We start from the raw sequence: 25,407 nt of genomic DNA on the forward strand, positions 1-25,407 counted from the left end.
AAATGTTTATTAAGCATTTCTCACATACCAGGTGCTGTACAAAGTGAGTCCTAGAATCTCAGCTAGAAGGAATTAGAGGGATCTGTTAGAACCAATCCTGGAATTCACATTTATTTTGGATATGTCCCAGCAAATGGCCATCCAGACCCCAATGTGGGACCTCCAGCAAAGGGAGTTCACAGCCTTCATGGGCTGATGAATTCACTACTTCATGAAGCAGTGCAAATAGGTGGTGCAAATCAGAGCTTGATTCAAAACTTGATTCCTCAGTAATTCAATAAACATTTACAAAACAGCAAAATTCAGAGCATCGGGCTCAGTGCCAGGGCAGATGTAGAGTTTAAATATGACACAGTTCCAGTTTTCAGGGAGCTCCCAGCCCATTAGAAAGATAAGATACAAATACAGATAACTACAATGCACAGCATGTGTTAAGTGTAATTGAGAGTTACAGACAAACTATCACAGGACATCCTAGGGAAACAGTAATGCCCAGAGACCCCTAGAATCTCTGGGCGTAGCTGAGAAACTCCTTCCTGGTTGATAGATGGATGGGAAAAGAGAGGCTGGGGGAGGAGAAAGTGTATGTGTATGTGGGGAAGGGGCCAGCTTGGCAAAGTGGTGGTACTTGAGTTGGGCTTTAAAGGATTGTAAAAGGTCTAGCAGGACCACTGGGATCCCTCTGCCACATGACTGCCCTTCAGATATATGAAGCTAGAGATGATATCTCAGTGGAAGGGAAAAGTTCCTAACAATTAGAATTACCTAAAAGAAGTATAAACTGCTTTAGGAAGCAGTGATTTCTCTATCACTGGAAATCTTCCTGCAGAAGCTGAATGACAAATGTCTAGGATATTGGTGAGGGGATTTCTGATTCAAATGTCAGCTGTGGTCCCTCTGAACTTAAGGTCTGATGCTTTGGGTTCAAGTATTTTCTTTAAGCTGAAAATCCAGAAGTCCTTTACCAGATTCTGGTATAGTCAAACATTGGCTAATCAGTTATTGTAGGCCCTGAATGTGGCCTACAATTATATGTATTAAACAGAAAGTTCAGGGACAGAAGCTTTCACAGAGAAACTCTCCAAACTTCTTGAAAGAGAGCTGAGACACATTTGTGGATACATGGTCCAAGTTGGTGAAAGAATTGCCCAGATAGTCAGGTGAGTGTGGCCGACAGAATGGACCGGCTCACTACTGACTTCCTCACACCAGCCGGCCACAATCCTATGAGTCAAGTGAGAAACAGAAGAGTCCAGTCCATCCTCAGCTTTATCCATGCACCAGTCACCACCACCACCACCATCCCTGGACTGGGTAGGGTCCATAAAAAGGAGGACATTCTCCCCTCTGGGTTTAGACTGATGAAGGATTCATGCTTCCCACCTTGGAGAACCTCTCCTCTGATGAAGGAGTTCTTCATGTGAGGGTGGCTCATCCTACAGGGTTGATTAAGGCTCTGTTCTCCTTTGTTAGGGGGTCCAAGCAACTGGATCTGTCGAGTAGAGTGAGCTACTTTGTGAAATGAATAGGTAGTATTCTCACCGTTGGATATTAAGTGGACATTGTCATTGAGCAGAAGGTAGTAGAAGTGATTGCTGTCACAAGCTGGAGAAGACACTAGTTGATGTACCTTCCCCCTCCCCCCCTGCCGCTGCCTCCTCTTCTATTTCTCCCTCTCCAAAACCTGGAGAAGAAAGAACGTGATGGTTCCTGTTTAGCTAAGGCATCTCCTCCTATTCTCAGGGCAGCATCGACCTATGTAGGGTGGCAGTGATGGGACACTCATTTGGAGGGGCAACGGCCATTCTAGCCCTGACCAAGGATCCCCGTTTTCGGTGAGTTTCTCACTGATACTTTAGTCTTGGCATGACTGGAATTGGAGCCTGGAAAGACTCGCAGTAGAGATGAGAATTCTGAACTGTATAAGTTCTTGAGAGTTTTGGACCATCTCCTTCCTTTTGGACCTCTTCTGTCCCCCTCCCTTTGAGGTTAACGTCTTCTTTGGCCAGTTTTCCTTGGTTCTTGGTGGCTCAGCACCTTGGAGCTGCCACTCACTGCCTGTACATGAGTCTCCAAGCTCTACTACTCATACTTCATGTGTCAGATCAGAGGAAAGGTCCCCTTGGGAGGGTCTTCTAATAGCCTACCTTCTGATAAGGAAGCTTGGGATGAAGTTGAAGGGGGTCACCCTACTACAGTTAGGTACTGGTGCCTCTAATTCCCTTCATAGAAAAGTCTATAAAGAGAAGCCTTGCAACTACTACGCTAGAACAGCTAGCCACCATTTCCAGATGTCTGCTCTCATTCCAGATGTGCAATAGCTTTGGACGCCTGGATGTTTCCCCTGGAACACAACTTCTACCCCAAGGCCCAGGGCCCTGTCTTCTTCATCAACACCGAGAACTTCCAGACAGCTGAGAGTCTCAGCCGAATGAAGAAGATCTGTGCCCGTCACAGCCAGACGAAGATCATAACCATCCTGTGAGTAATAGTAAAAATTATAATCATAACCCTTCTCCACCTGGCTCTCTGGGTCCTTCCATTTTCCTGGGATTTCTTAGAAAGTGTTTGGATCCATTTCCTGGAACTATCTGGGAGTCTCCTGGAACACTGTAAGATTCATATAAAATCTTCTACCTATCTTTGAATGATATGAACATTGGACTAAGAATTGAGTTCTAGGCCCAGGTATACTGTGGTCATCTCTCTGGGCCTCAGTAATAATTACAATAACAAAAACTTAAGTCTAATCTGCCCATTTGGCAGATGATGAAACTGAAGAACTAGGATGTGAGAGCTAGAACACATTATTTTGAATTAGATGATCTCTAAAGTTCCTCTTGAAAGCTAAGTGGTACAGTAGGTAGAGAGCTGCAGCTGGAGTCAGGAAACTCATTTTCGCAAGTTCAAATCTGGCCTCAGACACTGACTAGCTGTCTAAAATCTCTTAGCCCTGTTTACCTCAGTTTGCTCGTCTGTAAAATGAACTGAAAAAGGAAACAGCAAACCACTTCAGTATCTCTGCCCCAGATGGGATCACAGAGTGAGACATGACTGAAAAACAGCCAAACGGTGCAAGGTTCCTCTCAGTTCTGACATCCTGTTTCCATTTTAACATTGACTTTTAACTATAACTATAGCATCAGGGCATCTCCCTTGGCACAAGAACTTGGCTACCAGTGATCCATGGTCCCTTGCACATAGAGTCAGTAGCATGTGCCCCTGGCCAGGAAAACTTGGGAACAGCAAGTATCTGACTGTTTCCTCTCTCATTATGCCTGTGGTTTGTGCCACTGCCCAAAGAAAATGAGAACCTCAGTCCCTGGTTCACTTCGGCTCCCCTACAAGACGTCAGGCAGAAGTTAAAAGAGCAGAATAGCCTCAGACGAGAGGCCATCAGCCAGGCAGCCTTCTGCTTGCCTTCCTCCCTGGTGACTGCCACCTTCCCTGGTGACTTCTACAACCCATGTGACTCTCAGCACTAACAAGGGCAGGGCTGGTGAGCCGGCTCCTCCTCAGGGCTGTTCCCCAGTGGTTCCCATGGAACTGATCTCTGCACTTTCAGCAGAGGGAAGCTTTGTGGCCTTACTCCTCAGAGACTGTCAGTATTTCAGCATCTGTGTCTAGCACCAGCTCCTCGGGGCAGCCACAGGGGTGCTTTGTCTTCCCTTCTTATAACTTATATCTTCCTCATGACTTATAACCTCCTTCTCTATCCCTGGGAGCAGCTCTGGTTCCCTCTTACCTAGAGGTGGAGCCCTTGCCTGGATATACGCTCTGCTCAATACTCTGTGGTCCTGTGAATCCCTCAGTAACATATGCGTCCTCTCACGTGGCATGGAGAGCTGCTACTTCTGAGCACAGTCCAGTCAAGTGTGTATACAAGGGAAACTGGTAGGCGGGGAGGAGGATTTTTTCCTGGTGAGAATCCACAGATATGGGGGCAGCTAGGGGGCGCAGTGGATAGAGCACCAGCCCTGAATTCAGGAGGACCCGATTCAAATCTGGTCTCAGACACTTAACACTTCCTGGCTGTGTGACCCTGGGCAAGTCACTTAACCCCAGCCTCAGGAAAAAAGAGAGAGAGAAAGAGAGAGAGAGAGAGAGAGAGAGAGAGAGAGAGAGAGAGAGAGAGAGAGAGAGAGAGAGAGAGAGAGAGAGAGAGAGAATCCACAGATAATTACTGTTCGTTCCCATTTGGTACTTTAGCGGTGTCTTCTGAGAGGAACATAGGATGCATCAGGCTACTCCTTCCTTAATTTGTCTTAATCCAGACTATTTCAATTGTTTCCCAGTCATTTCTGACTTTCTGACCCCATTTAGGGTTTTTCTGGCAGAGGTACCGAAATGGTTTTGCCCTTTCCTTCTCCAGCTCCTTTTTCAGATGAGGAAACAGGCAAACAGGATAAGTGACTTGCCCAGGGTCATGTGGCTAGTAAGTGTCTGAGGTCAGATTTGAACTCATGAAGATAAGCCTTCCTGACTCCAGGCCCAGGGTCTGCATCACCCAACTGCCCAAACCTAAATACTACTTCCTAACTTATAAGAAAAGACTGCTCGGAGCCCATGGCACAGTCCCAAAGCAGCTGGTTGAAAAATAAAACACAGTAGTACCTACTATGTGTTAGTCACTGGGCAAACAGAAACAGAACAGTCTGTGCCCTAGAGGAGCTTACAGTCTACAAGGTGGCTACAACATGTACACAGAAAAATATATGCAAGAGACACTGAGGGAGTCAGGAAGCTGTCAGAGAGGAAAGAGCAGTACTTGGGCTAAGCCTGGAAAGAAATCAAGGAGAGACAGCGACAGAGAAAGGGAGAGACAGAGAGAGAATGGCCATTCCTTCTTCCTTGTTTGTCATGTGATGTCCCAGTGCAGAAAAATGGTGATAATGGCTTTGCTTTGTGTGGACAAAAGCCATTTGAAGGCTCTCTTTCCAAGGGGAGCACAAGCCATCTTGGGTCCTACTGAAAGATTTTGAGTCTAGTCCTGGGAAGGGATCAGGCTCTCTGAGGACCAGTCCAGCTATGTATAGAGAAACTTATCATGAATAGGCTGCTTAGTCATGAATTTTTTGACCAATAAGGGGATGTACAATTGGAGAAACCAAACTGAAATTACAGATCAATTTGAGAATTCATGGAATAATTCATTTACTACTGCCAGGGATTTAAAACATCGGGATATGCAAGTGGAATATGTTGGAGAACTCTGCCAATTCTCTAGCAATCCACCTTTCTCTTCTTCTAAGGTTGTGTTTAGCTACAGGATTTAATTATTACTAAAAAAAATACTAAGGTATTTTAAAAATACCTAATCAAATTCTATATGTCTTCAACTAGAAACATACAGAAGACATTCCTGTTTATTAATTGACATTCCTGTTCTAACATTCCATGTTCTACACTTCCTTCCTCTGGGAAGCTTTCTTCCAAATTTAACATTCTGAGATCTAAACCAGATAGAAATAAATGGATTCTGCATATATCGATTTGGAAAATCACAACTTAACATTATCTATGTTGTATTGTATTTTTATTTATTTTGTAAAGTATTTCTCAATTACATCTTAATCTGATTCCTCTTTGGGCCAGTCTCCCAGAGTTTGACAACTCCATTTTAAATCTCCTTCCAGACAAATGTTCTGTTTTTTTAAGAGCTCTGACAGCTCCAGCTTCAGATTCTGATGGTAGATATGACTTCTTCAAACAGTTGTTTCTCTTCCCTTTTAGTGGTTCTGTTCATCAGAGTCAAAGTGATTTTACTTTTGTGACTGGAAATCTGCTCGGTAAATTCTTCTCTACCCGAACCCGAGGGAAGCTGGACCCTTACAAGGGTCAAGAGATTGTGGTGCAGGCCATGCTGGCATTCCTACAGAAACACCTTGGTAAGAGTGTGGTGAAGGGGCTGCAAGCGGGTTAGGGAAGAGCTTTATGGAGGAGGACCAGAGAGGGGAAGAGACAAGGCTTTGTGTTGAAAAGATTGGGAACTCAGAGATTTGGGGAAAGAGGAAAATGTGATTAGGAGTAGGATGAAGAGGCAGCTGGGTGGTGCAGTATTTAGAGCACCAGTCCCAAAGTCAGGAAGACCTGAGTTCAAATTTGATCTCAGATACTTAATACTTCCAGGCTGTGTGACCCTGGACAAGTCACTTAACCCTAATTGCCTGAGCATGAAAAAAAATTTTTTAGTAAAGTGGTAAAAGAGGAGTGGGATGAATATTTTCTAGTAGAAAGAATGTATAACTAAAAGTAGGGTTGCCTAGGTTCAAGTCTCAATCCTGCCCCCGACATGCTTTGTGACTCTCTGCATGTCACTGAACTACCCTGGGCCTCCTCTAGTTTCTCATCATGATATGGAGGTCACCCTGGGCTCCTCAAGGCTGTTCAATAGAACTGAAGCTTTACCAGGTCCCACCAGTTTAAAAAGACCTAGATCATGTGCTTCTTTGGCCTGAGGACCAGTTTAGCTTAGAGCAGAGATTAATTAATCACCAACAAGTTACTTATCAGGTGAGGAATACATCTTATGAAACTGTTTGATAAGACATTGTGGGATAGAGTGCAACTTGTGTTGATGTAGAAATTATAAATCTTTTTTTATTTAAAAATATTTTATTGAAAAGCTTTTCACTCCACATTCTTTCTCTCTCTCTGTCTCTGTCTCTCTGTCTCTGCCTCTCTCTGTCTCTGTCTCTCTCTCTCCCTCCCTCTCCCCCTCTCTTCAGTAGACCCCTACTTTATAATAAAGAAGTAGAATCACATAAAAAAACCACTTTGGCCATGCTTTAAAATGTATGCCTTATTCTGCACATACAGTCCACCATCTCTCTGCCAAGAGTGGGAGGAATGTGTACTTCACCAATGACCAGAGTTCTAACATCATTTCACTCTCCTTTTCCTTTTACTTTTTGAAGTCCTTGTTCATCTGGCTCTGCATTGGTTCATTCATGAATTCCTAAATTTCTTCAAATTTCTGGTATTTATTGTTTCTTATGGCCCAGTAATGCATCTCTTGTTCATGCATCATAATTTGTTCAGCCATTTCCCAAACAATGGTCACTCACTCTCTTTCTAGTTCTTTGACAAAAGCTCTGCCATAAATGTTTCAATGTGCCTGGGCTCGCTCCCTCTGGCTTCGACTTATATGCCAAGTAGAAGTATTAATTGAGTCAGATGGTTTATGTGGTTTAACGATTTGTTTTGTCCAATTGAAATTATGATTCTGTGGAAGAAAAAATAATAGCATTCTGGGCGATTTGGTAAATGAGCTGAGAGTATAACTGGTCCTCACTTCTAGAGAAGCCAGCTCAGAATGTGTGCCCCCTTGCAGAGATAGTATCGTTCAGTCTTCATGGCCCACCTCCCTAGATGCCCCCCCTTGAACTCCAGGAACTCCAGTCATGAGAATGCCCTCTTCAGTTAGGCACTTTGGGACATTTATTGATGAAGCTCCTTTCTCCGTCATATTGTCATAGAATTGGTCCTGAGGCATTTATCCTGTCTCCCATCCCTCAGCCTATAAGCTCCCTAAGATCAGGGGCTGCCCCCTCCCTCAACCAGAGCCCAAGGACAGGACAGGATGAGCTCCTTACAGACAAGTGGAGATCTCAGCTCCTTTCTTTATCGTGTCTGGCAACAGATAACCCCCAACAGTAAGCAGTTCAGTTAGGCAGCAGTGCTGAGTACAAGATAAGTCTGGCAAGCTGGAGTGGAGTCAGAGTGAGCTGGGGGTAGGCTTGGGGGGAGAGGGGTCCTCACATGAACAAACCTCATGTTCCCGAGCCCATTCACTGACCAGTCATTCTCACCTCCTCCAGCACAGCACAGATCTTTGACTTGTTCCCTTCTCATTCCACAGAACTAAAAGAAGATTATGATCAGTGGGACAGCCTCATTGAAGGTGTTGGACCATCTGTGGCCCCCGGGGCCCCACACCAGCTGAGCAGTCTCTAAAGATGTTGGCCATCTGGCGAACGGCAACTGAAGCCAGATTTTTTCCAGTTTGAGTGGGGTTGACCCAAATTGCCAAATTCATGGGACATCCTTGATCTCTTGTTAGAAAGCTTCCTACAAGAGCAGATAATCATGCTGCTGATTGAAGGGATTGGGTACTTTTATCTTTGACTTTTGTTGATTTGAAACTCACACTTAGAACTTGGAGGTGATCTGAGCCAGACCGTGGACTGAAGTGAAATCCAAAACCTGATACCTCCAGGGCACATGGACAGTTGGGTGGATCCTAGAGCTTCACCTCTAGCCAACCCCTCCACTCCCCTGCCAGATTGACTCCTGTAAGGAAGGGTGTGATTTCAGGGCAGGGCAGAGCTCCCACTGATTTGTAGTTCTTGTCTGGAGAGCACTTGGAAGGAAATCTAGAGATTGTCTGTCTAGTCTGTCTTTTTATCCTACGCAAGAATTCCTCCTCTGTGGCTCTCTAGCCTCTCTGCTTGAATGCTTTTAAAGATGCAGAGTTCACTGCTTGCTAAAGCAGACTGTTCCATTTTTAGACAGCTCTTGTGTTGAAGAAGCTTTTCCTCATGTTAAATTTACTTTTGTAATTTACTCCCATTCATCCTAATTCTCTCCTCTGGAGGCCCCAGTGTGGATATAATCCTTCTTATTCTGTATATCTGCACCAGAACTTTCTTTAGGCTACTTTGTCGAGATGTCTATCCACAAAGGCCTCCAGGGATGGCCTGGGTGGTCCCTGAGAGTCCCTGTTTATTCCCCTTCCATGTTATCTGTGACCCAAGAAAATTTAGTTGGGAGCACAGTTGGTATCAGCCAATCTGATACTGGTCCATGTATTTGAGAACACTGTTTTCCCCAACCATAGGCAATGTTGCAGAAGCGCATTTAGGGACTGCCAGGGGTCAGTCAGCCCATTACTCCCTTTGTCTTCAGAAAGAGCCTCAGACAATTTCTGATGGGCTCTGTCCTGTTTTTAATGCCCTAGGGAAGGTAACTGATCATTTCTCCACGTGACTATTTTCACAGCATCTCCTTAACCCCTCAAATCCCACACACTAGTCATGTGATACCAGCAAACCTTGCTTCCACTTCCTTCCTTCCACTTCCCTTCCTCCTCTGTAAAGGGAGGACCCCACGACCTCTAAGCCTTCAGTTCTAAATCTGAGATCTGTGCCTTTATTCCTCTCCAAAGATATTTGATAAGATCAGAGCACTTTAATTTCTGGCCCGTGAGCTCCATTAAGGGACAGGGCCAGTCTTATACTTAATCTGCACAATGATTGGCACAGTGCTGGCCACACAGTTCCTTGAAAATACTTATTTAATGAGGGGGACCACATTGGGGGAAAGCAAGGGAGACTGAGAGCGGTGCTGCAGTCTGGGGTGTTGGGTGTTTCATGGCGCTGGGGTTTCTCCAGGGCTTTGTCAACAACAACCTCAGCTGGAAATCAGCAGGAGCGGGGTGAGCCCAGGACAAGAACAATCATCGTCTTATTAAGCGTCCCCTTGTACCAGCCACTGTTACCAGAGGCCGCTTGGTCCTCCTGGCTCTCTGGAAGAGCCTGGGGAGCAACCTGTTTTATCATTCGGTTTGGGGGCCTGGCCCCTGCTGGAGGGGGTCACAGTGACACTGAGGGGCCACCTGTGGCTGCGGAATAACTTGTGAAGTCCAGATTCCATTTTCTACCATGATTTGTACCATGCTTTGGTGTTTGTTGATGGGAAATCATACTGAGATGAATACGCATGTATTTGCCGAATGATATATATTGTAATAGTCTTTCAAATCTGCATTAAACCAAGATGGGAAGCCATCTGGACCTGCTTTTACCTTCTGTCTTCCTTTCTTGTCTTCCATTCTCCAGGAAAGGAGGCAGAGTCCTCCGTACCCCCATTCCATGAACTTAACTTGAAGCTATATTTATCTCCTCAGTCTGAGCCCCATACCCAATCAAAAGGGGCTGGGAATGCGGTGAGGATTATATCAGAGTCAGGACCTGGCCTCCCAGCTTCTCCAAAAGGTGTTTATTCCAAAAGCAAAGTGGGAACCAGCTGGTGAACTGAGAGTTACAGGGAGGATGCTGTGGCAGAAAGAGCCTGGCTTCTCTGGGGCTGGGTTGGGGGGAGTGGGAGCCAAGGCCCCAGTGACCAACCTCGTTAGAAGGATTCCAGGGATCAAATGGGAGATAGCCTTTTGAGGCTACCCCAGGAGCCAAGCCCTGAGAAGGGGAGAAGCAGATGCATAGGAGTTCTCCAAGGAAGTTTGGGAGATTTCTGGCAGAAATATTGCATGTGAAACCTGGCCCTTAAGGGGCCGGTGGTGGGGAGAGCCATATGCTTGGACCTGAACTCCCTTTGAGGATTGGTGAGGACAGAGGAGCTTGGGTTAGGAAATACCCTTTATTTGGGGGAAGAGAGGGAAACCTGGTCTATGTCCCCCTCTCCCCAACTTGTGACAGTAACATTATGTAATAGAAGAAACAAGGTTTGGGTTCAAAGCCCGGCTCTTTCACTTACTAGCTGTATGACCATGGCAAGCCATTTGGCTTCTCTGGCCTCAATTTCCCTATCTGTAAAAATGGAAATAAGTACATTCAAGTTTTCTACTTTATAGTTTGTGAGGTGCTTGTCAGCCTTAAAGCACTTTGGAAATAATATAAATTTTAAGTAAAAGTGGTTCAGAACTGTTAGTTAAAGGAGATGGATGGAAAACTGGAAACCTAATTCACCTCATTCTTTCATCAGCAAGCACATATGCCCTTAGTACTATGGTGACACCTCATTTACCCAGCATTACTAGGATAAGCTATCCAAGAAAAGAATGAATTTTCCAGTTAACACAAGCTTAGCCAGTGAATTTTTTAAAAATCTAGATAATTTTTATGGAAACTTTTCTATACTGCATATTTCAGCATGAAGGTTAGTCTGTGATATGATTTCAAAAGGATCTTTTAATTGCATCAACGCAGACAAAAGACTATTCTTCCCTGACAGAAGATTGCAGTTCCTTCCTTCCTTAATAGATGCAGCAGCCCCAAAAGTGATTCCTGAAGGGGGCCTCTTTACACTTAGCTAGGCTGGCCCTTGAGCAGCAAGTGCTGGACCCACACTGGAAACCTTTCTGGCAAGACTTTGATCTCCATGTGTTGATGCATGAGACACCAGAGAAATGCTGGAGTTGGGAAAATAAAGTGGGGATTATTGAACACAAGCATTTTCTTAATGAGCCAAGGATCTAAGTGTGCTATTCAAACAGTAATGTCTCTAAAAGACCGAAAGGAATATATGCCCATATGTTCATATGTCCATATGCTCAGTGTCCCCAGGCAATGAAGACTTTTAAGTCGCCCCCATCTCCTTTTGACATTTGTTCTGCCTTTTTCCTTTGTTATGAGTCACTGGGCTCTCATTACACCTTATAACTCTGATTTTCCCCACTAACCTTCTGTGTCTGGCTCTGAGCAGCCTCCTCACTCCTTTTTGATTAGCTGCTGGTGGGTAGGAAACCCAAAGCAGTGAGGTATAACAGAAAGGATCCTCCATGGGACATCAGGGCACTTTGGTTCAAATCCCAGGGTGGCTACTGATGATCTGTGTGAACTTGGGGAGATCATTTCACTTTTCAGCTTTGATGAACTGAGTTTCCTTCTTGCTCCAAAGCCTGTGGTTTTTATTAGATTTAATGAAATGAGTTCAGGCTAAGTTAGTGGTACAGGCCCTTTAGAACTAGAAGGAACCATCAGAGTCATCTCTTCATTTTACAGAGATATTGCGATGTGATCAGGATTATACAACTAATAATAAAGCAGCTGGTGGTGCAGTGGATAGAGTGCCAGCCCTAGAGTCAGGAGCTCAAATTTGGCCTCAGACCCTTAGTAGCTATGTGACTCTGGGCAAGTCACTTAACTCTGTTTCTTCGCCTGTAAAATGAGCTGGAGAAGGAAATGGCAAAGCAGTCTCCTATCTTTACCAAGAAAACCCCAAATGGGATCACGAAGAGTCGGACACAGCTAACAAAAAACAAAATTAGAGTGAGTTGGGAATTTGGTCTGGGTCTTCTGACCTCCACTCTTATCATACTACCCTATGCTCCCCTTCCCCACCCACAGCTCAGAACAACAGCCTATTTCTGCTGACTAAACCAGTTGGGCCAGCGGATCCCCTGGATGCACCTGTTCACCCAGCTCCTCTTTGTAAATGGAGGAATATCTGAGCACCTCTTTGCAGGGCAGTTACTGGGTCAGCAGTGAGGGTAGGATTGGTAGACTCTCCACTTTCCCGGAAATGGGTGACCAGTTCTGAGAAATAGTCTGGGATTGAATATATATATGTATATGTACATATATATATATATGTATATGTACATATATATATATATATAATAATCTGAGGTTACAGAAGAAATCTGTGCAATAGCAACATGATGAATATGGAAATATGTTTAGAAGAACTGTACTGTTTAATATATACTATGTATAATATACATATATATTTCCACTATAATCTGAGGTTACAGAAGAAATCTGTGCAATAGCAGCATGATGAATATGGAAATATGTTTAGAAGAACTGTACATGTTTAACCTACATCAGATTACTTGCTGTCTTGGGGAGAAGGGGAAACATTTGGAACACAAGGTTTTGTAGAAGTGAATGTTGAAAACTATCTTTGCATGTATTTGGGAAATTAAAATACTATTTAAAAAAGAAATCTATGAAATATTAATGTCTAAAATATTGGTCTGGTACCAAGAGTCTCTTTTCTCTCCCCCCCAATAAATAAATAAAATCCAATGTGATTTTAGACTGAATTAATAGAATTGGAGTATAAAGGATGAGTGAGACGATTGTCTTGCTTGAGTATTCTGCCTCATCTAGGGGCCTTCTGAGGTAGAAAGATCACAAACCCTCGAATCATAAGACCTGGCTCCAGGCTTCCAGGAGGAGCCCCAGTTTCCTCCTTTGTACAGTGGGGATAATCTTGATGCTGTTGACCTTGTGAGGTCACACCTCACCTTTGTCACCCGTAAAGAATTAGAGGCGTGAGCTGCTAAACAAAAAATGAGAGCTGGTGATCTGTAGGATTCAGAATCTGCAAGGAACATTGACATGCCCATCTGGAAGAATTCACTATGAGGCAGGATGGGAGGGCTGCTTTGGGGTCCGAGGCCCTGGGTTTGAATTGTGGCCCTGCTAGTTACCCCCCCATAAGAAGAGTTCTCTTTCAGATACAATTTAGCCCAAATGGCTTCTGAAGTCCCTCCTATGCTGAAACTATGAGGGAAAATGTGATTCTGTGAAAGAGGTCTGGGATTAAGAACAGAGTTTAAATATTGCTCTGCCCTTTATTTACTTCTTCGGGAAATCGCTTAACTTCTGTGGTCTGCAGTTTCTTTAGCTGCAAAACAAGAGAACTGCATTAAGTAACTTCTGAAGTGGGCCCTGTGACAGAAAGTGCGACTGGAACTGAAACCAAACAATTCAGCTAGAAGAACTGTACATGTTTAACCTACATCCGATTACTTGCTGCCTTGGGGAGAAAGGGAAATGCACGGCAAAAGCTTTTGCAAACAGAACATGGGCGTCATTACTGTGGTTATGTCATACTCTCTGAGCCCATCCCCATCTGGCGCTGACATCATCCAGCAGAGGCAAGCTCTGGGTCCCTGTGGACCCCATCATCACCTGCTCCCCCAGCCCAGGGGCTTAGGGAAGACTTCTGTGATTCCTGCTGGTTCTGTAAGGGACCCTTAGGATGATGAAAGAATGGGGAAAGTAAAACCTCAGTGGATGCTGGATTTAGAGCTTAGAGGCATTTTAAAGATCATCAATCAAAGCCTTCATTTTTTGATTGAGGAAACATCCCCAGAGAAGTTAAGCAATTTGTCCAAACCTGCTTTGTACCCAAGCGCTCAGTCAGTTGACCTTTGTTTGAAAATAACCAATGAAGAGAAGCCTACTTGTCTCTAAGGCAGCCCTTCCCATTTCCACATACTTCTCAGGAAAAGGAGAGGGAAGGAAGGGAAGAAGCTGGAGATTGATGAGATCAACAAAAGCACCAAAGGCAGAAGTCAGCATAGTATATTCCAGGAAAATATCAGGCTCACAGGTAGCAGGTGAAGGATACCCCCTCCTCAAACCAGCCCCTGAAAACCAACACCTGTGGGCAAGCCTCAGTCTATGGGTCTGAAACAGATGTGGACATACTGGGCCAAAGCAGCCCTGCAAGCCCACTCTAAAGCAAACTGCCCGAGCTTCCCCCTCCCCTGGACTTAGGATCCTGCTGCCCTGTCCCAGAGTCCCTGCTAGTCAGAACCTGCTTCTCCTAGGCCTAGAGGGCTCATTCTTCCTCCTCGTGTTTTTCCTCAAAGTTCCCCTTTCATCCCCCAACACCCTGACCAAACTCCTCTCCTGACCCCTTAGATGTGGCCCATCCAGAGCCAGTGGTATGGTTTCCTAATGGCCCAGTCCCGCTCCCTGCCTCAGAACAGAGGTGCACCTAAGCCATTCAGGACTGATGATGATAAAAATACAACTTCAAGACCTGTGACTGCAGTGGGTGCTCACTCCACCCACACGTATCACAACCGCTCTACAACTTGATAATTACTATTTTGAGAGTTCTATAGTAAGAAAATCATCACCCTGAGATTAACCTAGTGATGTGTCTGTATGAAACCCAGACTTCCTCAGAAGGCAGAGATACAGTCGTTTGCCCTGGGCCTGCACCCACTGGGTGAAAGTCTGCCTCGTTTTGCCCTCTGCAGATATGGCCTTCCAAATTCCAAGATCTTTCCTTGTCATCCTGAGGCATTAGAAGCTTACTTGTGGAAGAATAAGAATAGTAAGCCAGTGGGATGTTCTTTTAAGTACTTGAGAGTTGTTTCATGGCATGTCTTTCCTAGAGGTTATTAAAGGAGTTTTTTCTTCCCTACTTTACAAATGGAGAAATAAAGTCCCAGAAAGAATGGGGGTTTATCCAGGATCTTATGTGCTCAGTCATATAAGCTCTCAGAACTAAAAGGGACCTCACATGGCAGCCAGTCCAATTTATAACTAAACAGGATTGCCTTTATGATGTCTCCACTCAAAGTGACAGGGAGCTCCCTACCTCCCAAAGCAGCTCAATTTCCACTTTGGGCCGGCTCTGATGAGTAGAAAGCTTTTCCTTATATTGACCTAGAATCTGCCTCGCTGCAGCTTCCCTGCCTGCCTTCCTCCCTAAGATGCTCCTGGTTCTGGCCTCTGGGACCAAGCAGAACAGATCCAATATCTTCCCCCAAACAGACTTAAAAACTTGCAGTTTCTTTCATTGTCCCTCTGCCACTACTAAATAATTTCTTCATCCTTATATTCTTTAGCTCTTTACTTGATCATCTAAATGGTATGCTCTCCAGTCCCATCATCCCCTCCCCACCACACACACACCATACCCTGGTTGTGAAATGATGGAGTTGGGGGGAGGGCTCCCCCAGAGGGAAGCTCTGCTCCAGGAGGTCAGGTTCTGAGCACTGTGGCTCCCCTCTCCTCCCCATCGCCCTTCCTCATGGGTTGAGAGCAGTTCAGAGGTATGCTTTGAGTCTGTCTTATTTGGACTAGGTGGAGCTGGAGACCAAAAGGAAAGGAAGTTTGGTCTCCTTCCTCAGTCCAGACTGGCAGGAGGTTGGAGGGACTAACTGGCAGATGCCTTTCACCCCTAACCCCCCCCTCACCTTCCGGTCTTGTTAGTGTGCAAGGACGGGGAAAGAAAAAGAATGGGTGGAAGTCTCTGGCTCAGGCCCTGGAGCTGTGACCCTGACCCCTTAGGTAACCTCAGAGGGGGAATGTCCAATGAACCCAGTCCCTAAGCACAAATTGAGGTGACAGCAGCTGATAATTCCCAGTTCGGAAGAAAAACTGCCCAGATCCTTCAGTCTGAAGTCACCCCTTGGACAACCTGCCTCCTATGGGCAGAGCCCTTCTCTGGGGCAGAAATAAATTAGGAGGAATAAGGATAAGGTTGTAAGACTCAGAGCTGACGGGAGCCTTAGAAATGTTTCAGACCAATCCCCCTCATTTTATAGCTTTAAAAACCTCCAAAAAACAAAACAAACAAACAAAAAAACCAGACATCTAGGAAGGGGAGCCAGCGTTAGGTTACAAAGTATTTGCAAGTATTTCCTTACCGGCATTCACAGCAATCCCACAAGGTAGATAGAATAAGTATTATTATTTATCCCCAGCTGCAATTTTGGACAGTTTTGAAGTGACTTCAGAGTTAACCAGCTGGTAAGTAGAAGGGCTGGATTAGAATCCTGGGCTCCTAATTCTAGACCCCAGTGCTTCTTCTAATGCATCAGTAATAATAGTCAAGCAATGTGTTCCTTTTTACATAACCTAAGTGTTTTTCATGGATTATTCTATTTAATCTTCATAATAACTATGAGAAGTTAAGAGCAATTATCATTAGTATTATCATTAACCCCATTTGATAAATAAGGAAAGTGAGACTTCAGTGAGATTATAAGGAATAACAATAATGAGGGCTAACATTTGTACTGTGTGCCAGGCACCAATTATTACCTCACGTGATCTTCACAATGACCCTGGGACCTAAATGCTATGATTATCATCTTTTATAAATGGAAACCAACAGGGGTTAAGTGACATGCCCAGGGTGACACAGTAAGTGTCAGAGGCTGGAGGCAGGTTCTTCTGACTCCAGGCTCAACACGATCCCCTGTGCCACCTTGATGCCCCATGAGTTGGCAAAGGGCACCTGGCTGGTATAAGCCAGGGCTTCTCATTCCAAGGACAATGGGCTTTCTACCAGTCTTTCAAAATCTCACTCATCCTCCCAGGACCATTTCTAGATATGCTTCCTCTATGAAATCTTCCCAAAGAATTTCCACCATTATCAATGCCATCCATTCTTCAGCATCTAATTCAGTTCGATGCTGTCTGGTATAGTCTGTTGTCATTCCTTAGCTGGCGTGTGTGTGTGTGTGTGTGTGTGTGTGTGTGTGTGTGTGTGTGTGTGTGTGAGTGTATGTGGTTTTACCAACAAAACGGATCCAGCCAGAGATCTCTGGTCCAAGTAGAGAGACATTGTTTTGGGGCAGCTAGGGGGCACAGTGGAGAGAGCACCAGCCCTGAAGTCAAGAGGACCGGAGTTCAAATCCATCAGACACTTAACACTTCCTAGCCATGGGACCCTGGGCAAGTCACTTAACCCCAGCCTCAGAGGAAAAAAGAGAGAGAGAGAGAGAGAGAGAGAGAGAGAGAGAGAGAGAGAGAGAGAGAGAGAGAGAGAGAGAGACAGTGTTTTAACCTACTGAAACTATAGTCTGATAAAAGAACCACAGGCCCTGTGTAAAGGGAACATAATGTATGAAGCTGGAGGAGACGCAGCCCCCATCCTCAGGGAAGTTCCTGGTCTCATGGGGCAGGAGCCATCAAGAGAATCCTCTGCCCTCTCCGTGATCCATCTTCCACAAGGTTGTCAGTGATTTTCCTAATGCACGGGTTATTCATTAAGCTCAGGGATTTAAAAACCCTTCCCAAGTTGGCTCCAACCTACATCCAGACTCTCCAGTCTGGCTTAAATCAGCCCTGCTGCTGCTCCTCCAAACAACACTCCCATATTCTATCTCTGCGTCTTAGTATAGGCTATTCCCTAAACCAGGGGTTCTTAAATAATTGTTGTTGATATTTTTTTAAATTTCCAAAAAAAAGTCATCCACATCCTGAGAAAAAACTCTGGAGAATGAATACATGTTGAAGCATACTAATTTTTTTCTTTCTCATGGTTTTCCCCTTTTGTTCTGATTTTTCTTTCACAATATGACATATGAAAATATGTTTAAAATAATTGTATAGTATAACTTATCAGTTTGCTTGCTGCCTTGGGGAGGGGAGTGAGAAGGGAGGGAAGGAAAAAATTTGGAACTTAAAATCTTGCAAAAATGAAGATTGAAAATTAACTTGTAATTAGAAAAAATAAAATACAATTAAGTGAAAAATACATAACTAAACAAAAAGATCAATATAAATTTTCCCCATAGCTGTGCTTTATTATAATGTTTTTCTCTCTAATCCTATTGGATTTTAAAATTTTTATTTTATGCATTTGAAAACATGATTCTGAGTTAGGGGCCAAAAGCTTCATCCGCCAGCAACCTAGGGTTCTACGACAAAAGAAGAAGAAGAAGAAGAAGAAGAAGAAGAAGAAGAAGAAGAAGAAGAAGAAGAAGAAGAAGAAGAAGAAGAAGAAGAAGAAGAAGAAGAAGAAGAAGAAGAAGAAGAAGAAGAAGAAGAAGAAGAAGAAGAAGAAGAAGAAGAAGAAGAAGAAGAAGAAGAAGAAGAAGAAGAAGAAGAAGAAGAAGAAGAAGAAGAAGAAGAAGAAGAAGAAGAAAGAAGAAGAAAGAAGAAGAAAGAAGAAGAAGAAAGAAGAAGAAGAAAGAAGAAGAAGAAAGAAGAAGAAAGAAGAAGAAAGAAGAAGAAGAAGAAAGAAGAAGAAAGAAGAAGAAGAAGAAGAACCTTTGCCCTATACTAAAATACTCTTTCTTCACCTTAGAATCCATAGTTCTTTTCAAAGCTCTTCTTAAACTCTCCTGTCTACATAAGTGCTTTTCTGTACATTCCCTGCTAGTAACTTTGACCTGTATTTGTTTTACAAAATATTCCAATAAACATTTATGAATTACCTACTGTTTACCAGGCACAGTACTCAGCTCAGGGTGCAAATAAGCAAAATACTGCTGCCAAGAAGCTTAATAGGGGAAGACAGTAGACCTAATGAAGCTGAATGAAGTAAGAGAAGTTACCCAGCACCAGGACATGATGATGCTGGAGCTGGCCCCAAGCATTAGAGCTGGTGGGAGATGAAGAATTGGCTGGCCTTCTGAGCCCTCTTTAAATGGGGGTTTTAGGAGGAGATTTTGCTCTGTCCTTCAGCCCTCCAATCAGAAGGGCAGACATTTCTGAGGGCACCGATAGATGCAGTCTCTATGGTGATGAGTTTTTGGTGATGAACTTTTCCTGGAAAGGCACTGATGCTACTGAAGTCAATCCAAGCAGTGCAGATGTCATGGACTATCAGAACTGGGAGGGACCGCCTAGATCCTGCAGTTCAAATATCCCATTTTATAGAGGAGAAAACAGACCCAAATTGGGAAGGTTCCAATGAATTAGTGGCAGGATCAGGAATTGTCTATAGATAAAGCATTTTGCTTGTATGTACACATTGTAGTCCCCCGATAAAAGCTAATCTCAAGGGCAGAGATTATTTCCTTTTTGTCTTTCTAATCCTAGAGCCAGCACACAACAGGCACTTAATAAATGCTTTTTGATAGATTGATAGGAGACGGGACACACATAGGTCAATGGACAAAGTCACAGCTGTAGGATATAGTGAAATGGATCTACTTTGAGAATTAAAAGAAATGATTCCCCTGTGAATGACAGCAGCAGGTGGGGATGCTGAAAGGAGCATGAACACAGTGTGAGACTGTCACCTCAGAAGAGGTGAATATGGAGCAGTATTCAGAAGCAGGAGAAGAAACCTGCTTTTTAAAAGAGAAGATGGGGGTAGGGAGCTGTATCCAGAATAGTCTGCTTTTGGAAGCTTGAGGATGGAGGGAATGAGACATGAGCAATAAGGCATGGAGCTGAGAGGGAGACCAGATATGTTGCGTAGGGAGCTAAGAGGTCAGAGATAGGGAGAATGATTAAACCTTGAAAGATTTCACTATTATAATGTAAGACAATTCCAAAGGACCCATAGTGAAAGATGCTCTCCATCTCCAGAGAAAACTGGCAAACTCTAGTGCAAATTAAAGCAGAGTTTTTTTGTTTTCTTTGGTTTTTTGTTCAGAAGATATAGAATAATGGAAGGGGATGTGCTATATCATCATTTATCAAAATCTAAGTGTGGAATGAATATTTTTGTGTTAAGTTTTTTGTGTAAGTTTCCTTTTGCAACATGGCTAATATGGAAATATGTTTTATATGATTTCAATGTAAAAAAAAAAAGAAAGAAATATACTACGGCAGCTAGTTGACAGTGCATAGCATGCTGCACTTGATGTCCTGAGGTCAGAATCCATTATTTGACACTAGCTATAAATCCCTGAGCAAATCACTTTAACTGTTTGCCTTAATTTCCTCATCTGTAAAATAGGATAATAATAGTCCCTATCTCCCAGAGTGGTTGTAAGGATGAAATTGAATATTTAAAATCTTAAAGCACTATGTAAATGTGAGCTAATACAATTAAAATAAATATGTAACCAATATTAGGTATTTAATAATAGTTCTTCACACAATTTGGCTCTGATTTCCTTTTGGCTCTAATTTCCTTTCCAGATTTATTCTGTATTATTCCTTTTGCATACACTGTCTACAATCCAGCCACAATCCAGTACAGTACAGTCTTAAATGTCCTTCACACACAGTTCCCCATCTCTCTCCTTGGACATTTCGCACTGGCCAACTCCCCTTCCTGTTGTGCACTCCCAGCTCACTTTTAACTCTTGAAATCTTTAGTTTTCTTTTCATAGCTCAACTCCAGCACCGGCTTTGGGACTTTTCAAAAAACAAACAAAAAACGCAACTTGTATTTATTTTATAGATACTTATGTGTGTAACCAATAATAGCTAATAGCAATAATAATAGCTACCATTTATCTAACATTTACCATATGCTAAGCTCTTTACAATGAGTATTTCATTGGATTCTCACAACCCCTTTTACAGATGAGGAAACTGAGGCAGAATGACTTGTCATTCAAAAGGGGGTCAAGTGATAATAAATCACCCAGCTAGTAAGTGGCCAACTCTGGATTAGAACTCAGACCCTTCTGGCTCCAAAATACCATGACCAGCTGCCTGAACTTGTGGTTTCTGCTGATAGAAGGAGGCTGCTTCCTGAGTACCTGTAATCAGCACCTATATTTGTTAACTGATCAATTGAACAAAATGTATTTAAATGCTTACCATGTGCCAAACACTCCACTGGATAGGACTGGGGGTCTGAAAACAAGAGTTTACATCCTACTAGTTGGTGGGGATGGGAACAAAGTATATGTAAATAAGAAAATATAAAATATAACCAAATGATCTGGGGGAAGGAGAAAGGTCCCAGTATTGGGGGACAGAAGGGGTCTCAGGAATGACCCCTTTAGCCAGGAGGCGCTTCTGCAGCTCAGCCTTGAAGGATGCCAGGGTATCCAAGAGCGGAGGGCAAAGCTGCCTCAGGGAATCAGTGAGGGCAGAATGGGAGGGGGCTAAAGTTATATATAGGTTATAGAATACGGGAAGAGAATTGCTCTATAATCATTTATCAAAATCTAAGTGTGAAATGACTATGATTATTGAATTGTTGACTCTACCCCCAAGGAGGATACAGCCTGGGGCTGGGTGGTTTCCTTAGTCTCAGTCCACCACTGTGAATTAGCTCACTGGTGATATCATACTACTTGTGTTATCCCTTTTCCTCTTTTGGACTCAGTTTCCTTATCTGTAAAATGAAAGAAGTGGGAAGAAAGGACTTGGTAAAACACTTGTTAAACAAATAAATGTGAGTTATTATAGACTGGAAGGCTTCTAAGATCCCTTCCAACTCTAAAATTCTATACTCTAAAATCTCTTCCAAATCATACATTCTTTGTTCTAAGATCCTTCCCAGTTGTGGCAACTCTTTGTTCTAAGGTGCCTTCCAGCACTTAGATTCTAAAATGATTTTATTAAAATTAAAATCACAGTGAAATAAGCTCTCTTGAAAAAATAGAGATATTTTTTAAAATTTAAGACTTTATGATTTTAAAATTAAAATCACAATGAAATAAGCTATCTGAAAGTAGAATTTTTTAAAAATTTTAAGACGCTTTATGATTTTATTCAAATGAAAATCACAGTGAAATAAGCTCTCTGAAAAATAAAGATTTTTGCAAAAAAATTTTAAAGATGCTTTATATTTCTTTTTTATATTAATGCTGTTTGAAATATGGTGCCTGGATTCCAAATACCTGCATCGCTTTAACACGCCTGTTCTATTTTCATCTCTCCCCTCGATGCTTAAAATAAAAAGCCCATTGCTATTCCATTCACGGCCATGTTTAAATCATAACTGGGAGAATACATTTTTCTCCCTCCAAGTGCTGGTTTTATCTTTAACAGACTCCACAGGCTCCCAACCCACGCCCGGCTCTCTGGAAGGAGCAGTAGTCTGGGTCTGATCCTAGGGGAAAGGCCGGGCACTGAAGGTCCCAGGGAGAAGCTCCCACTGGTCCTTCCCCACATATTCCTTGTCTATCCCCCAGCTCCCCCCCCCCCAATCACCAGCAAGCACTTGACATTTTTTATCTCTCCCTGTAGTTCCTCCCTTTCCCTCTGTATCTCTTTGCAGAAAGGAGGGGGATGTGTATGGGAGGGAGAAGCAGATCTAGTACGACCGATTTCCATCTCCACAAATGCCTGTGTTGAAAGCTCCTTCTGGCCTTGCATCTGCTCTGACTTTCTTTCTGAGAGGCTGAAAATCAGTAAGATAAAGAATTCAATGTAGCCCCGCGAGAAGTGGGTGAATGAATGGAGGGAGATGACCCCAGCTCCCGAGCTCCTGGTCTGGGGATTTGCTCCGAGGCTCTTGCTTTGTTATCATCCCTCCTTTTCCCACCTCCCAGCCCAGACTTCTCCCCATCTCCCTCCCGGGGAAGGGTCACACTTATTATCATCATTTCACAAGCAACTAAATGAGCCCCAGAGGGAAGACAGGCAGGGGCAGAGCCCAGATTAGGAAGGGGGGGCCTCTTCTCAGGGCTGTCTCCAGACTGAGCCATCCCTCAAACGCCTCATTATTATCATCATCATTATGGAGTTTTCCTTTTCTGAAGCAAATCACTTCCCGTCCTGTGTGTAGAATGGGAGTTGGATTCTAAAGCCCCTTCTAAGCCTGACATTCTACAATTTAGGGCTCTTGTGCTGAGAATCCTGTTGCCTCAGACTTCATCTGAAGAAAAATATAATAAAACAGTAAGAAAAAGGGGTTATGCCCCTTGTACAAGGAGGGGAAACTGAGGCACAGAGAGGTGGGCAAGTGAGAGAAAGAGAATAAGCGTTTATGTAGCCCATGCTGGGGAGTACCTGCGCAGTGCCAGACGTTGCCATAAATGCTTTGTGAAGATTATCTTATTTGAGCCTTACAGGACCTGGTGAGGCAGACGCTATTATTCCCAGTGCCACAGAGAGCCAGGAATATAAAGGTTCCACTGGGCCCCACTCTAGCTGGATGCATGAAGACGGCACCACGTCCCTCCCTGAGGGGGAGGGGAGCGTTGAAGTCGGTTGTTTTCTTCCCACCAGTGGAGACGTGGCTCGGGAGCATCCCTGCTGCTCCCCAGAGGGCATCAGACTGTGGGAGCCAGTTTTCCTCTGGACCCGTGGTTTTGGCTTCCACCAGTCCCAATTACCGAAAGCAAAACAGATTCCCCTTGGGCTCATTCCCCTGGCGAGAAAACTGACTTCTCCGTAGGATGAGCCCTCTGCAACGCGGAATGCTTTGATTTTTAGTGACCACCTAGGTCTTCCCATTCAACAGCCAGCCATTAAGGGGGAGGGAGCGGGGCAGAGGCGCAGAGGTAATAAGTAAGGACTAGTCCTGACCTTGGGTAGCTTACAGTCTAGGGGGGCATTTATTACCTGCCTACAATTTCCCAAGCACGAGGTACGGGGGATGCAGACAAAGCCTTCAAAGAGCTTAAATTCTATTCCGCTCTAACGCCTATGCAAGTGACCGGGGTACTACCTAGGTAGGGAAGCTCATCATTCTCCCCACTTTTCAAGAATTCCCCTTGGCCCCCATCTCCAGGGAGCTTATTCAATTAGCATCTTCTGAAAGTAACCAAATGGGAGGAAACTCCTCTCTCCCCTCCAAACTCCTCTAAATCGCGAGCGTCTTTTATTACCGGACGGGATGGAGGAGAGAAAGGGGAGAGCGGACGGTGAAGCTCCTGCGCCCCCCGCCCCCGGTCTACTGACGCAGGGCAGGCTCTGAGCGAGGTCTCCAGACCGCCAAAGCCCCGAGCTGAGAAGGCCCGGGCGCCACCCTCGCCACCGAGCGCTGGGGGCCGGGGCTTGGAAGGGGAACGGCTCCACAAAGGGCCTGCCCTTTGCCATCTGCTCTGGGAAATCCCGCTAGGAGCCCGACAGCAGCTGGAGAGTGTAGAGGACTGAATTGTCCCGTGATTACGGGGCGTACTCGTGGGCTGGGCGGGGGTGCCTTGATTTTCTCCTTCCCTGGAAGACAGAGGTCCGCTTTTCCCCATGTTCAGCGCCTCTCCCCCAATCCTCCTGCGTGTCCCCCCTCCCACCCCAGGACCAGTCTATTCCCTTACTTCGGGTGGGTGGGTTTGCAGCCCTCGGGGCTGGAGGGACTAGACGGTCCCCAGCCTTTTATTTTACAAGCCGAGACCCAGTGACCTGGCGCGGCCTGTCCTGGGGCACACAGGGCTGGGATTTGAACCCAGGCTCTCCGAGTCCGAATCCGGCGCCCTTTCGGCTGCAACACCCGTCTCCAAGCTGGGTAGAGCAGGCCTTTGCCCCAGTTGCCATGGAGACAGACAGGCAGCAGCTGCAGAGGGGTGGGGGGGCGGAGAGGGAAGAAGCAGAAGCTTTCTCTCCTCTTCTTGGTCCTTAAGGTAGCAACGGCTGCTAGTGGGGGCCCGTCTCCCCTGCCCATCTTTCCGGAGTCTACCCGCCAAGCTCGGACTCCTCCTGGAAGCTCTCCTTGCTTTCCTGGAAAAATAGGCCCTCGGTTCCCGGCTCCCTCCGGGTGGTCCGGCGGGGGCCTAAGAGGCCGCCCCCAGAGACCAGCTGGCCCCCGAGCTCTGCCCCCTTCTCGCAGCAGACAGAGGCGGGGGCTGCACCGGGGAGCTGACCAGCTTTGTCCAGCCTTCACACGCTCGGCTTTCAGGCTCGGGAGCCAGCCTCCCTTCCATAAAGGACGGGCTTTATTGTCTCCTCCGAGGAAGGATCCTCCGCCGATAGCGCTGGAGACCCTGCTTGACACGCTCCCCCCCACTGTTCCCCCCCGCAGCCCCCTCCTCCTTCCCGGAGCTGAAGCAGCCTTTATGCTTCCTTCCCTCCGGTGCATTATGTCTCTCCATCAAAGCGGGCTGGCCGGCCTGGGTCCGCTTTCTCTTCGGAGCCTCGGAAAGGTCGCGCCAGCGTCTCCATTTCGTCGCCTTTGGTAAAATGAGAAATGGGGCCAGGGCTGTTTTGGCAGCTTGGGTTCCTCCGCTGTTACATAAGCAAACAGTAGGCCAGTATTAAGGCGAGAGCCAGAAAGATACAGAAGAGACGAAGGCTGACACACAAAACGTTAGAGCCCCGAGAACGGCGCCACAGAACACTGGAGCCTGGAAAGGCAGCACCGAAGATGGGCTGGGCTGGGGGGCGG

The 25,407-nt window shown here is 45.0% G+C and overlaps 1 protein-coding gene across 1 annotated transcript in view; it reads left to right on the plus strand.

Annotated features, from left to right (window-relative positions):
• PAFAH2 (platelet activating factor acetylhydrolase 2) overlaps nt 1–9,804 on the plus strand; it is a 36,170-nt gene extending 26,366 nt beyond the window's left edge. The window contains exons 8-11 of the mRNA XM_074305769.1: nt 1,744–1,835; nt 2,311–2,481; nt 5,734–5,888; nt 7,862–9,804. Coding sequence (XP_074161870.1) covers nt 1,744–1,835; nt 2,311–2,481; nt 5,734–5,888; nt 7,862–7,956 — 513 coding nt within the window. The 3' untranslated portion in view covers nt 7,957–9,804. The remainder of the gene's footprint in view (nt 1–1,743; nt 1,836–2,310; nt 2,482–5,733; nt 5,889–7,861) is intronic.
• Nucleotides 9,805–25,407: the final 15,603 nt, after the last annotated feature.

This window comes from Sminthopsis crassicaudata, chromosome 3 (assembly GCF_048593235.1).
Source record: "Sminthopsis crassicaudata isolate SCR6 chromosome 3, ASM4859323v1, whole genome shotgun sequence".
Taxonomy (NCBI): domain Eukaryota; kingdom Metazoa; phylum Chordata; class Mammalia; order Dasyuromorphia; family Dasyuridae; genus Sminthopsis; species Sminthopsis crassicaudata.